General features: G+C 43.0%; 1 protein-coding gene across 1 annotated transcript; it reads right to left on the bottom strand.

The window, feature by feature from the left end:
- Positions 1-11120: 11120 nt before the first annotated feature.
- Positions 11121-12637, bottom strand: LOC100127014 (uncharacterized). The gene is made up of 2 exons (NM_001112606.1): positions 11810-12637; positions 11121-11730 (listed from the first exon to the last, which is right to left on the bottom strand). The coding sequence occupies exons 1-2, from the start codon at positions 12605-12607 to the stop codon at positions 11437-11439; spliced, it is 1092 nt and encodes a 363-aa protein (NP_001106076.1). The 5' UTR covers positions 12608-12637; the 3' UTR covers positions 11121-11436.
- Between the last annotated feature and the right edge of the window lie 1640 nt (positions 12638-14277).

Consider the following 14277-nt stretch of genomic DNA (forward strand, 5'->3'; position numbering starts at 1 on the left):
GGCTACACCATCGAGTGTGACACCAAAGACAAAGAAGCTCCAAAGTCGTTCCTAAGGGGATGCAGAGCTAAGATCCAAAATCGTTCCAACGGGGATGCAGAGCTAGAATGCCACCTAGTAAAGGTGAAGAAGCTCTAAAGTCGTTCCTAAGGGGATGCAGAGCTAAGCTCCAAAGTCATTCCTACGGGGATACAGAGCTAGAATGCCACCTAGTAAAGGTGAAGAAGCTCCAAAGTTGTTCCTAAGGGGATGCAGAGCTAAAATGCCACCTAGTAAAGGTGAATAGTCTCCAAAGTTGTTCCTAAGGGGATGAAGAGTCTTATTATGATATGTTTGCTATCATCATTTTTACTCAAAACATCTCATATCATCGCATCATTTTGCATCATAACATCATGCATCATTTCACATCATCCAAAAAGAGAGAAGAAGGGAAATTGCTCCTTCATCTACAAATGCGGCTGAGTTGCGAAGCCAAATACATGTTTGCTGAGGAATTATGGACTAAAGCAGGACAAAGAAGGGAGCGATGCTTTTGCTTAGGCAACGGTGTTCTTTATGAATTTACAAAACCTTCGACAAAGAAGAGGTCAATTCTTTATGAAGCGTGAAAAGAAGGGAAGGAGTTTTTTCGCCTTCGGCTCAAAAACGCTACGTACGTTAATTTCATGCTACACAAAAAAATATTACACGATGTAATTACACACGACACACAATTGTTTTTACATAAAAGCAACACACACATGTTATAATGATTTTTACACACAATTTAATCATCTTCTATCAAAGCTTTCTCCATAGCTTCGTTTAGTAGTTTATCAACATCTTCGTCTATCACTACATTTACCACCTTGAATTCCTCAAGGATTCCCCTTAGAGGTGGATCAGCTTCAGGATCATACGGTTCAAGGGGGAGAAAGTTACACTACATAAAAACGTAGTTTTGTTATATATGAAGCTAGAACACTTATGAAGCTCGAGCAAAGCACCAACATAACTACACGCCTTTCTCGCTTTGCAGCTTCGGCAACTCTCCTCGCTTCCTCTGAAGCTCGATGTGTGTCTTCTTCATTTTGTCTGATAGCTTCGTCTGCTATCTCCCTTCTGCCGTTCATCCACACTTCAGAGTAAAATTTCCAGCTAAGGGCAGTAGCTTCAGCTGAAGGTTCCTTGATATCATTCGCTGAAACTGAAAATTATGGCTAAATTATAGCCTTGGCGTGTTCATACCCAGCTTTTTCAAGTATCGACGTGGGCCCTCGGGCACCAACACAGGCATAGAAATCTCCTCTACCGGTAAGGATTTCATCAAAGGCTTCGACTTCACCATCGGTCCATTTAATTACACCTTTGAGATCACCGTGGATAAAATGTTGGTCAGTTGAGAACGCGCCAACTTTAGCGAAAGTACACTTCAACTTGTTAGAACATTGCATAGCAACAGAAAAATAGTCTTCATTTGCTTGATGAAGCTCTTCGACATTCGTTCACACTCTAGATTGTTCTGTATCAGATATTTCACGCTTCGCCTGTTCAACATTAAAATTCTCAGTAACTTCATCAAGTTTCTTCTCTAGCCTTATTACTTCAGATTTGTGGAGCTCGTCTTGAGCAGATAAGGCATATTCCAAATCTGTTATGTGTTTTGTGTTAGCTTTTTTCTCTTCCTCAAGTCTTGAATTTTTTTGTTCTGCTTCAGAGAATGCATCCAATTTAGTCTGGCTTTTCTTTAGTTTTTCAATTAAATAAAGAGGAATTTTGTCTTTCTCGACGACCTGGTGCCAAAGGTCAATGACCTTGGACTATAGATTGTTGAAGGCTAACCGGGTGCTTTCGTCTTTGGCATCTTTTTGGGCTTTCAAAGCCTTGCTAAGAATAAGACCCTAATAATAATAACCATAAAAATAAAAAATAATAATAAGTACTATAGAAAAGGATTCTACAAAATTTATAAGTTTAAAAGGAATTTTTTTTACAAAAATTAAATATGCAAACCTTCAAACTGTTGTAGGCCAGGCAATCTACAAGATGATCATTCGGCATTGCAGATAGCCCATCTTATCCATCATCTCCCGGCAAACATCAATCTCCTTGTTTTCTGGAAGGCAGTATAGGTAATCATCTTCGTCATTACCTCCGTAAACCAGAGAACCCTGAGGGTACTTCAAGTCTTTCACATAATATTGCACTTCGTCAATTTGTTCTTCTGACAATTGTTTCCCTGAAGCATGGCGAACAATGTATCCAAGATCACCAAGAGACCCCGCTTCAGGTATTGGTAGAGATATTTTCTCTGGTAGGCTTTCGCTTACGTGTTCTATTGGCCTGCATTCCGAAGGTCCGGCCTTAGCGCAATCAGGAGCAATACTTTCTTCAATAGCCTTTTCCAATTCTTCAGCTTTATCTTTGGAAATCTTTGTAGGAGCAGGCGTAGCCACTTTCGAGGGCCTCAGAACAGCGTCTAGCACGCTGGCCATACTTCTCCCTTTCTTAGGAGTTACTGCTGGAGCGGACGCTATCTTCGACAGCTCTTGCACCATCGGAGAACCCTGTAGCTTCGGCTGCTGCTTCATCCTAGAGCTCTCTGTTTTTGTTTTTTCCAATAGAATAGTGGGAATTTCGGCTACTGCAGCAGATGCTCCGATCATCTATTCAAAAATTCCAAAAGTAACATTAGATTAAAAATACCTTGATTCAAAACAAGGAAAAAGATAAGTATTACCTCCAAAGCTGGGATGGTTTCCTCAGCTGCTTCGGTAGCTTCTGTCTTTGAGGTCCTGCAGCAGGTAGTTTTGTAGCCCTTTCTAAGTACTACGACTTCGGTCGGTGAGTTAGAACTTTTGTCTTCTTTGGCTTTGGCGCGATGGAGGAAGTCATCGCTACAATTTTCCTTTTCATTTCTTTTTTTGTGTGGGAAAGCAGTAGTCAGGATAAACAAATCCAATAACATCAAACACTCTATTCAGCCTCCTTTTCCCACGGGCACCAAAGGCAGTGTCCATGGCTTCATCTTCAGCCTTCATATAAGCCCCCAACAACTCCTCACTAGTCACTTCAATGGCCTCAAGCCATTCATCATCTGGCTCACCAAATTGACTTCTATAGTTATAGGTATATTTCAGGTAAACCAGGCCACCTTCGCTTGAACTAGCAGTGGTTTCCTTCGGCATCTCCCATTCATTAACAAGGGGCCATGCTTTGAAGGCTATGTGCTATTGTACTATGTCTCTGGTACCAATGTAGCTGCAAACAGTGTTGAAGGCCACAAGGCATGCTTGAGCCTTTTCACTATTCATGATCGAAGGCCTTTAGATGCCGAAGTGTGATTGTATGGGACACTGAATTACATCCTTCACATCCTCTCTCTCAACCAAGTCATTCTTAACATAAAACCACTGCTTCATCCAAGATCCTGGCCATTTTTTCCGAAATGTTGGAACAGGGCGTCTCACATCAGAATGATATATGAAGGAGTAACACCCAAAATTGTTGTGATATTGTTCCTTCCCAACTGCCTTTGTCTGGTAGGATAATTCGTGGATGTTGCAAAAGCAGTCGGCATCTCGGTCCAGTCCTTGGCTCCTCATCACCCAGATGAAAACTCCAACTTTAATCAAAGCTTCGGGAGTAAGCTGATGAAGGAATATTTCGAATTTCTTTAGCACTTCGACTAACATTTTGTGCAAGGGAAACTGAAGCCCAGCCTTCACAAAACTCTGGAACACCACTACTTCGTCTGTCTCAGGAAGAGGAACAGTGCTCTCTCCTTTGGCTCTCACTATGTGTTGGTGTTTTGGGTCCGACCGCACACCCGGGGTTGCCCCTCAAGGTGTTTTTAGGAGTAGGACGGTGTCGTCGACTGTAGCTAAATGGTTTGTGCCGGATGCACGAGGAACAATGGACGGTGTTTACAGGTTCGGGCCGCTTGGAGATGCGTAACACCCTACGTCCTGGTGAGAATGCTTTACGTGGTGGATTACAAGGGAGCTCTCTAACACCATAGAGTAGAGAGTTGGGGTGGATGGCTGAGTAGTGAGATCGATCCTTCTAAAGGGGTGCCCCCTAGGCCTTATATATTCGACCGTGGGGCAATACATGCGGATATGATAACAATGCGCACCTAAGAGATAGTGAACTGATTGAGTCTATCTTCCTATAGTTCTGCCGACTTATCCTCGCCTGGTTCCGTTGTACGGGGCTCCAGCGCGGGAAAGTCGGGTCCCTGTTGTGGTTGCTTGCCCAACGTTGTTGGGCCATCCGGGCTCACACCGATCCGGCCTTATGTCGATCTGCTTCGCTGGTCGTTCTTCCCCAGGCCCATGAAGGAATGACCTTACGATTTATTGGGCCATTGGGCCTTTCGTGAGGTCTTTTATCCTTCCAGTGGACCCGGGGGATATCTGTCCCCCACACTATGGATATATCATGAAAGTACTTGCCCTTCATTGCCTCAATCTGTCCTTTCTTGATAGTGGATTTTCCAAAGATAACATGGCTTGGCCTCCATGGTGGATCTTTAGCGTCTTCTGCACCACTGTCGAAATCAAAGTTATCGCTGCCCTCAGAATCTTCGGATAATCCAGCTATAATTTCACTGGTTATCTTTTCCGTGTTGGTCCTCTCCATATCTTCATAAAACCCAGCCAGTATGGGGTCTTCGCTTCTCTTATCTTTAGGCATCTCAACTTTGATTAAAACAAAAAGGCGAAGCTTGAAAACAGTTTTGATTATAGTGGCAGCAAACTAAGAACAAAGCCAGCAAAAACACGATAGCACAAAAAATATTTTATCATGACCCCCATATATATGCAAAGCATCACTGCAAAGTGGCCCCGACGGTTCAAAAGGTTTTGCTATTCTAGCGAAGGGAAGATGTTTTTCAGACTTTCGGCAAAAGGCCTTTGTTCGTTTCGTAGTCTGAATTTGTTAGAAAGAAACAAACTAATATTGCGAGAGGCTACTGTTGGGGGCCTTCATCTTCCGAAGGTCCTCCAAAACAGGCTAACCATTTGTTATCAGCATATTGCCAAGTATTACAGGAGCTTCAGAACTAGAATAGCTTCGATGCGGAACGGTGGAAGGGTAACGAATGTAGCTTTGTCATAAGAACACACGAAGATGATACAAGGAGAATGTGTTATCCAAGTTGCTTAGGGCAAAAGACAATGTTGTCCCTACGTTATTTGTAAACTTTGTGTGTAATCTCTGAGGGCATAAATGTAATATCGTACAAAGTTGTACGACTCCCTATAAATAGATGAATAGTGCCCTGCATAAAGTACCTTTTGGAAGGGCCTAACAACTGTTACGTGTAATCTTCTCTTCACCTTCGCTCTAACTCACTTTCTAGAATCGAAGTTATGTTTGTAAATTTAATATATGAAGGAGAAGAAATATACGATTGATGTGTAAGATTAATTATCATGTTCAAACTTCTTAATACCTTTTACATTCATTTATTTATTTATTGATGAAGATAACACAGTTCGTTTCATAAAACCTCAACCTTTTTCTACGAGGAAGTCTTCTTAAAGGGATGGCTACTCGTAGATGAAGGTTGATTATCTCTCTTAATATTGTGTTGCCTTGTTTTTCATTGTGTACAACAATCAAGAATAAGCGACCAACACATATAATAGACTTGAAAACAAGTATTAGTCTCAAAGAGTTAGATTATAAAGTAACCTCCCCTTAAAGTTGTGCATACAAGTTTTGAATACTTGTAGGAGACATGCACTTTGATTTTGAGATCCAGAGGGGCAAATTATCTTTAATCCAAGCATTGGCACATATAAGTCAAAACGACACTACTTGGAGAATACCACTAGTAGGATATAAACTTTTTAAGCATTAGTGACATTTACATAGGAATATTAAATAAGCTATGTGTCGTGCTTAACTAAACATTTTAAACCATGTAGGTTTGCACAAGAATATGAATTGAAAACGAGCATTCCTACCATAAGATTGACATGTATGCATGTAGTTTTAATCAAAAGAAAAATCACATATAAAGCTAGGCATGTAAGGTAAAAACTAGACATAAGAAAATAGATATGTATATCTAAAAGCAAGGAAATGCAATAAATCTAATTACCTTAGTCATGAGTGGGGAATTTGGGTCTAAAGTATTCACTAACCCACTTAGCAATAGACATGATCCAATATGATGCATCCCATGATATACATCCCAATTTTGCCAAGTCTCCAAATTCCTTGAAGTCCTTAGGACTTCTTCTCACTTCCCTCTTGGGATCCAAACCTTCTTGGTGCTTTTCATTGTTGAGATAATCTCCTTTGGCACCCAGATGCGATTGGCCCCCTTTCCTTTGTTGGCTTGCTTGTTAGCATTGATTACTATCACATTTACATTCTTTTTCTTCTTGATCAAATATGGTGTAGCAGCCTTTTTGTCCACCTTGTTGATGTAGGTGTTGGAGAATTTTCTTGTTGGCTTTTGCTTGAGCTTTCTTTTTTCTTATCCCCGGTCTTCGCCTTACATTGGTAGGACTTGTGACCTTCCTTGTGGCATAGCCTACAAATCATAGTTTCTCCCTCCATATGCTTGTTCACTCCCACAGTGGTGTTATCCTGAGGAGGTTGGATGTGTTTGGCTTTGCCTTTCTTGTCATACAAAGCCTTGCATAGGCGAGCCACCTCTTGCTTTAATTGTTCATTCTCCATTGCAATCTCATCCAAACATGATTCTATAACAACATTCTTAACAAGAACTTGATTTTAGTGATTAGAATTATCAATTAAATCAAAGCAAGAAGTAGAAGCATCTTTCTTAATAATTTTAGGAATTTCAACTAAAGATGCTCCCGAGGTGCTACCGATGTTCTCTAGCTTGCTAGCTAGCTCATTATTATGTATGCTAATAATTTCCATTTTCTCTAGCAAATTTTCAATGACTTCTTGACAGCTAGCTAACTTAGCCTTAAGTTTTTCATTTTTTATAAGGCTATCATCGGTAGTTCGGGATGGAGCATTTGACTCTGATTGCTCAATTTTAGTTGTTAGCTCACAATTCAAATTTGCAAATGTTTCAATTTTTTCTAGCAAACATTTTTAATTATTTTGAGAGCTAATCAACTTTTTCAAGATTTTATGTTGAGCCTTTTGTTTAGTGCATACATCATCAAAAAACTTAACAGCTTCCGCAAATTCATCTAAGGAGGGCTTTTCATCACCTTCATCCTCATCACTACTACTATCATCACTAGAGGATGGAATACTCATTTTATCGCTTGCCATAAGACACTTGTGTGATGATCGTGATGAGTGTGATGAGAATCGGTGGCTGCGTGTCCTTGGAGGTTCATCTTCGCTTAAAGAGTCATCCCAAGTCTTGACACTTGTAAGGGCCTTGCCTTTACTCCTCCTCTTTGTATGTTTGGCCATATTTGGACAGTTGTCCCTGAAGTGGCCTTTCTCCCTACATGTGAAGCATCCTCTCTTTCTTTGCTTTTTCCTGTCAATGTTAAAGAGAAGATCCTTGACCTGCAGGGGCACACCCATTAGATTAATCTTGTGAATCATCCTCGTTACCTTTCCGACGCGTTGGACTGTTTTTGGTCCTCGGAGGATGATGTTGAGGGTTGATCATCTTCATCATCATCACTTTCTTCTTCTTCCTCTTCTTCTTCATTTCAGGAGCTTGGAGTGGGACCTCCTTTTTGCCTTTCTTCTTTTCATCATATGAAAAAGCATATGGCCTTAAAGAAGATGGCTCCTCTTGACCTAACTTTCAAGACATTTCAAATGCCGCAATCTTTCCAATCACAATTGTCGGGGTCATTGTGCTCAAATCCTCCATGTTGTGAAGAATGGTGATCATGCTCCTATATTTTTGTTGTGGTAGTAGGGAGATAATCTTCCTCACAATGTCTGCATCACCTAGCTTATTAATTCCAATAGAATTAAGCTCATTGATGATTAGATTCAAATGTGAATACATGTCTCTAACAAGTTCATTATCTTTCATGGCAAAAGAATTGTAATCATTTAAGACTAGGCAATGTTTTTTCTCACGAACATTTGATGTGCCATCATGGAGCTCATGATATTTTAGCCAGATCTCATTAGCACTTTTCAATGTAAATACTGGACTGAAAATTTCCATGTTAAGAGACTAAGCAATTTTTGGCTCTTGCATTCAAATGATTTTCTTTTTCCTCACTCGTGGTGAACTTCTCAAGATTCTTGGGTGGTTTCATCCCGTCACGAGTGACTCATCAAACACCTAGATCAATGACTTCTAGGTAACAAGCCATTCTAGCACTATAATATAGGAAGTTAGTGTCATCGAAGTGTGGTGGCCTATGGGTATCCATCCCCTTCTTCTAAAAAGTGTCGGCTAATTAGCAGTAAAGATAAAACGTTTCAAATGAGCCAAACCAGGCTTTGATACCACTTGTAGGAAATGGTGACGCCTAAAGGGGGGTGAATTAGGACTTCTAGAAACTATTCTTTCTAAACTAGGCCACAAATAAATCCCTAGAGTAAAACCTATGCAAATAATCAATCTAGAATATGCAAACTAGGTTCTGTCTAAATGTTTTATCGCAAAGTCTAAGTTTCAATCCTAAATAATCTAGCTATAAAAGAGAGATGGAATCTTAAGTACATAATGTAAATGCGGAAGGTAAAGAGCTAGTAAAGAAAGCACACTCTCGTGGATGACGCCAGTATTATTACCGAGGTATCTGGAACCACGCAAGGTCCCGACTAATCCTCGTTGGTGCCCCTACGAAAAGGGTAGCCCATGCGAGGGGCAAGCATCTCGGTCGAGTAACTCCGTAGAGACCCGTGGGCCTTCTCCAAGCGCAAGTGGTGCTCCGCTTTCGGCTCCTCTCGGACGCTACCCGCCATCTCCACTATCGAGCTTTCAGCCGAAACATCGCGGGGCTCGTTCCCTCCGGTACATTGTGGCGGCCCTGACACAAACGCAGTTGTCACAGTCTTGCAATACTTTAGCCCCACTTGGTACAATTACAATGGCTCATGCAAGAGCCAAGGGGTTATGTGATTCTTCTAACTCACTCAACTAACTAGGATTCACCTAGACCAAGCGCATAAGTGGTCTAACTAACCTAAGCACTTCGCAAAGCACCTACGCTAATCATCGAGTGATTCTATTAAGCACTTGGGTGTTTGAGCACTTGAAGATGTCTACAATATGTCTTGGTATGTTGTTTGGGCTCCCACACCTTCAAATGGTCGGTTGGTGGGGTATTTATATCCTCCTCCACAATTATAGCTGTTGGACTGAAAGTTGACTGCTCTGTCATCACGTGCACAGGACAGTCCGGTGCACACCAGACATGTCTGGTGCCCTGGCCACGTCAGTCGACCATTGAGGTCTGTAGCAATCGACCGTTGGCTAAACTATCTAGTGCACATTGTACAGTCTGGTGCTACAGCCCCGAGCGCCCCTGGTTGTGGGCTCTTTGCTCAGACTGTCCGGTCACACACCGGACAGGTACTGTTCACTGTCCGGTGCGCCACCAGAGCGCTGGCTGACTGCTCACTTCATGGATTTCTTCGCTGTTTCTTTTGGGCTTCTTTTGTTCTTGAGTCTTGGACTTCTACTTATCTTTTAGGTCTTCTTTTTGAGGTGTTGCATCCTTAGTGCTTCAGTCCAATCCTCTTCGCATCCTGTGAACTGTAAACACAAACAATCGCAAACACATTAGTCCACAAGGTTATGTTGATCATCAAACACCAAAGTCACTTAGCCAAATGGCCAAGGTCCATTTTCCTTACAACCCTTAGCTGACTAACTAAAGGAACTCGAGGTGTGGTCGGCTTCGTCGTTGTGCCATCAATAGGTTCCAGACACAGTACTTGCTCTACCGAGGCTGGGTGTCGAGGTTCTTTTGTTTTGCTTTGTTAGTCACCCCTTCTACGGGGATATGTACTGTGTTTATCAAACTAAAGAAACCTAAACACGGTAGCTATGACCTCTAGGGAATATTTGTAAAAGCGACGTAGTGAAACCTTGCCGACTCACCTTGGGAGTGTTTAAGGGTCTGTACAACCGGAGACAAAAAGAGACACGACTCATAGGTAAAGTGTACAACCTCTGCAGAGGCTTAGAAACTGGTATATCAGCCGTGCTCACGGTTATGAGCGGCCTTTAGATCTCTTTTGATTACAGATACTCTGGATACATTTTTATGGTGCTTTAAGGATGATGATCATAATTATGGATTTTTTGTAATTCCTCTTTGAGGGAGTACCTTTTAGGATAATAACTTGGGGTTATTGCTAAAACTTGGCTTCTTCTAATAATAAATACCTAACGAACTAAAAGCAACTGCTTTGAGCTTTACCCCACATAAAGTCAGTCCACTAAAACGGGACATTTGCTGAGTATGTTGATGTGTACTCACCCTTGCTTAAACACAAAACACCAGATTGTCCCCATTGCAACCCTGCTGAGGAGAAGATGAAGCCCATACAGAGGACTTTCAGGACTTCAAGGAGTTCTAGATTAAATTAGCGGCAAACCCTAGTCAGCTGACATTGCTGTGTTTCGCTTTAGCACTTTGATTACGATTTAAGTTAATGAATATGTAGATGTCTCTGATATCATGATGTAAAAATATAATACTTCTTTATGTTATTATTTGAACACTGTGCGATATTGTTCAATTATGTAATCGTTGTGTACGTGAATTTCTGATCATGGCACGTACATGATTCGCATTCGATTTGCCTTCTAAAACTGGATGTGATAAAAAAGGAAAAAAACAAATAAATTTTGCCCGGGGTCAAGAAAAGACACTTGTCAAACAAGTTCTTTGCCAAGTGTCTCGGTTGGACACTCGGCAAAGAAATTAATTTGCTGAGTGTCTAGCTCAGGCTCTTGACAAAGGCAACGGCCTTCATCTGTCGACGGCTGCTGATGGCGCTTTGCCGAATGCCAGTTTTTGCTGAGAGTTGGGCAGCGTATTTATTGAGCCAATTTATGCCGAGTGTTCAGCACTCGGCAAAGACGCTCTTCGCCGAGTGTTTGCTTTTGCTGAGTGTAACGCTCAGCAAAGCATATTTAGCGGAGTGTCCGATAAATTGCATTTGGTAAAGCTGTAGGTACTCGGCAAAGAGATAGATTTCGGTAGTGATAGTAGTAAGCAAGTATACATTAGGTTACTCGATATTACACAAAATAACAAAGCAGGTACAAAGTACATACAAGCCAACGCCAACACTAGATGGCGATATATTATTTTACAGCTTCTTCCAAATATAGAAGATCCACGAGAGCCTTAAGAAAGCATCCAACGTCATGTGCTCAGATCCATGGCCATCCATGAATACCGCAAGCACACCCACCCTCTTTATTTATGACATCATCACGCCAAGCCACGCAAGGCACCCACACACATACATATATGTATGTAAATATATATGTATAGTCCAGGTGCAATCTCACGGATAGACTTCGAAGGCAACACGAGCTCCAAATTCCTTCAGGATCTTGTATTCGCTGAACCCTGCTTTGGTGAAGAGCTCGCTCCATTCTTTTTCATCTCTCTGCCGTCCTTTTGTCATGGTCATCATGCCGATGTCCATCAGGAGGTGAGTTTCCAGCATAGGCCCAGAGTGGTCAATCATAATATCACCGATTATAACTTTCCCGCCATCCTTCCGTGAAGGAATCGCCTTCCGGCATTGAGCCAGGAGCTTGACGCACTCCTCATCGGTCAGGTGGTGCAGCACAAGCTAATTATATGCAATGATTAATTCGTGACTGATGAGTCGACCATGAAGTTAATTAATTTGAGCAGGGTTATTACATTACCTTTAGCACGACAGTTTGAGCAGGTGGAATGAAACTGAACATGTCACCTTCGACATAGTTTATCATCGCTCCATCGGCCGGTTTGGTGGCAATGATCTTGGGAGGGGCCAGCACAGTGCATTTTATGTGTGGGAAGGCTTTGACAATGGCCCTGGCACCCTTGTCATCACCGAAGTTACCGCAGCAGTAGGTCATGGACTGGATCCCCTCGAACAAGTCCCTGAACTCCCGCATAGCTATCTCGATGCCGAAGTTGTCGTGGGCGTCCAAGGCCTCGCTCGCCATGTCGTGGAAATCTGCGTCGAGGCTCCCCATGCTCTCGTGGAACAGAGTCGCCCCGTGCAGCTCCTCGAACGGTGACGTGACCACGTCCCTCTTGAACCACTCCGCCAGCCCTATCCCCGCCTCGATGTAGCGCGTCGAGGTGCAGGTGAGCACCAGAGCGGTGTGGTTCATGTGGTCCTCGTGAGGGATGCCGTCCACCAGGAGGTAGGACACGGGGCTGATGCGGTACCGCTCCTCCTCCGAGCTCTGCTTGTCGACGGTGAACACGCCCGACGCGGCGAGGAGCCGCAGCAGGCGGCGGAGGAACGGCAGCTTAGTGGAGGGGAGAGACAGCGCCGTGACCAGCTCAGCGGCTGAGGCAGCCCCGCCATGGCGGTAGATCGCCGTAGGGATGCCAAGCTCCACGGCGCACCTCAGTGACAGGGGCGTGAGGTAGGAGAGGCTGAGCCGCCATATGTCGGCTTGTGCCTTTAGTAGCTCGGCGTCGCTAGGGCGGACAACCTCAGAAGCCATTGCTAGAGTGCGCTTGTGCTTGTGTATGTGTGTGCGCTGCGGAGCTACGTTGGGCAATAGGTGATTTATATATACTCCATGCGTCTCTCGGAACACACAAGATGAGACTAGTCAAGTGTGCTCTCAGTTCGTATGATTGGTGTAAAGGAAATTACTCCCACAAAACGAAGCCTTTTAAAATTTTATATGTCTTATTCCACTGTTCGTTTTATTCATTTTATATAAATATTATTCATTTTATTACGACTTCTTTATCATTATGTATATTTTAAAATGACTTATTTATCATTATATATACTTTCAAATGACTTATTTATTTTATTATTTAGAAAAAAAATGGATGAGACAAATGACTACTAGTGTTGGTTTCCAAAACACCTATTTGGCTATTTTTACTTGAACCGCCGATGTAAAAGGCCAGTAAAAATTGTGAATTACACAAATTTCTTCTAGAGAACCTAGTGTAAATATTTATGATATCTGTTTCCTTAAGGCAATCATTGCTATAATGTTTTTTTTCAGAAATTACAAATCGGACTAAAAATGACAAAAGAAATAGTCACATGTCTTCAGCCTCGCTCGTTCCCCACTGAATCACTCCCACATGTTCACGTCGATCCGGACGTCAATCACTGCGTTAAGAACCGACGGTGGTGCTCTCTGCACAGGCGCGGACGGTCCGCGGCAAGGGGCCGAACGGTTCGCGACCTGAAGCAGGGCTAGGGTTCCCTGTCTAACGGGTCGGACGGTCCGCTCCTATAGGCCGGACGGTCTGCGCGTGCGCAGGGGCGGCGGAGTTCGCCGACGGCGCCTGAATCTCGCTCCCGAGAGAGACCCTGTCGGGGAGGAGAGATTCTAGGTGTTGCCTAGGGACGACAGGCCACCCTAGATACCTCTAATCGACGTAGAGCCGAAGAGAAGCGAAGAATTTGGGGGATTGAGAGGCTAAACTAGAACTAAACTAGAACTACTCCTAATGCATAAGGTAAAAACGAGAGATAAATTGATTATTGATTCGATTGTTGATCTTTAATCGCCCGTATTCCTTTGCATATATAGAGGAGGGGGCTGGACCCGTTACAAACAAATTCCCCGAGTTAATTCCGCGAATCTAGCCAACAACTGTAGCAAGAAACTCGGAACCCTAACTGGCTCTGCACGCGCGCGGACCGTCTGACTGCCTATTTTGGCGCTCAACATATGCCCCCTGCCTTTTGGCGGAGCTGAGCGAGCCAAAAGAAACTAACATGTTGCAATCACATCGGTTTCCTTAGGCATCTTGCCACATACTAGGATGATACTGCTTGAGAAAACGCCCGTTTAATGCCTTGGGCAAGTCTTTGCCTTGTAATGTTTGCAACAAGTAGGTGTTACCGGACATCACCTGCGTGACTCTGTAAGGGCCTTCTTAGCTTGGCGACCACTTCCCAAACTTCCGGTCTTTGCTCCTCAGAGGCAGGACAGTCTTCCATACCAAGTCTCCTACCTAGAACGATTTAGCCTTGACCTTCTTGTTGTAAACTTTGGCGACCATGATCTTGTCCTTTTCTATTTCTCCTAAGGTTGTCACTCTCTTGTCAGTCACTTCATCAATATTGTCCATTATTGAATTATAATAATCAACGACAGTCAGATCATTTTGCTTGGCGAACCTGACAACATTTAAACTT

The sequence above is a fragment of the Zea mays genome, chromosome 2, assembly GCF_902167145.1.
Source record: "Zea mays cultivar B73 chromosome 2, Zm-B73-REFERENCE-NAM-5.0, whole genome shotgun sequence".
NCBI lineage: Eukaryota > Viridiplantae > Streptophyta > Magnoliopsida > Poales > Poaceae > Zea > Zea mays.

Bases quoted from the DNA above. Each gene is read 5' to 3' on its own strand.
- LOC100127014 (NM_001112606.1), bottom strand. From the start codon at position 12,607: ATGGCTTCTGAGGTTGTCCGCCCTAGCGACGCCGAGCTACTAAAGGCA. The intron at 11,731-11,809 runs GTAATGTAATAA...GCATATAATTAG, and splicing joins CTCAAACTGTCGTGCTAAAG to CTTGTGCTGCACCACCTGAC.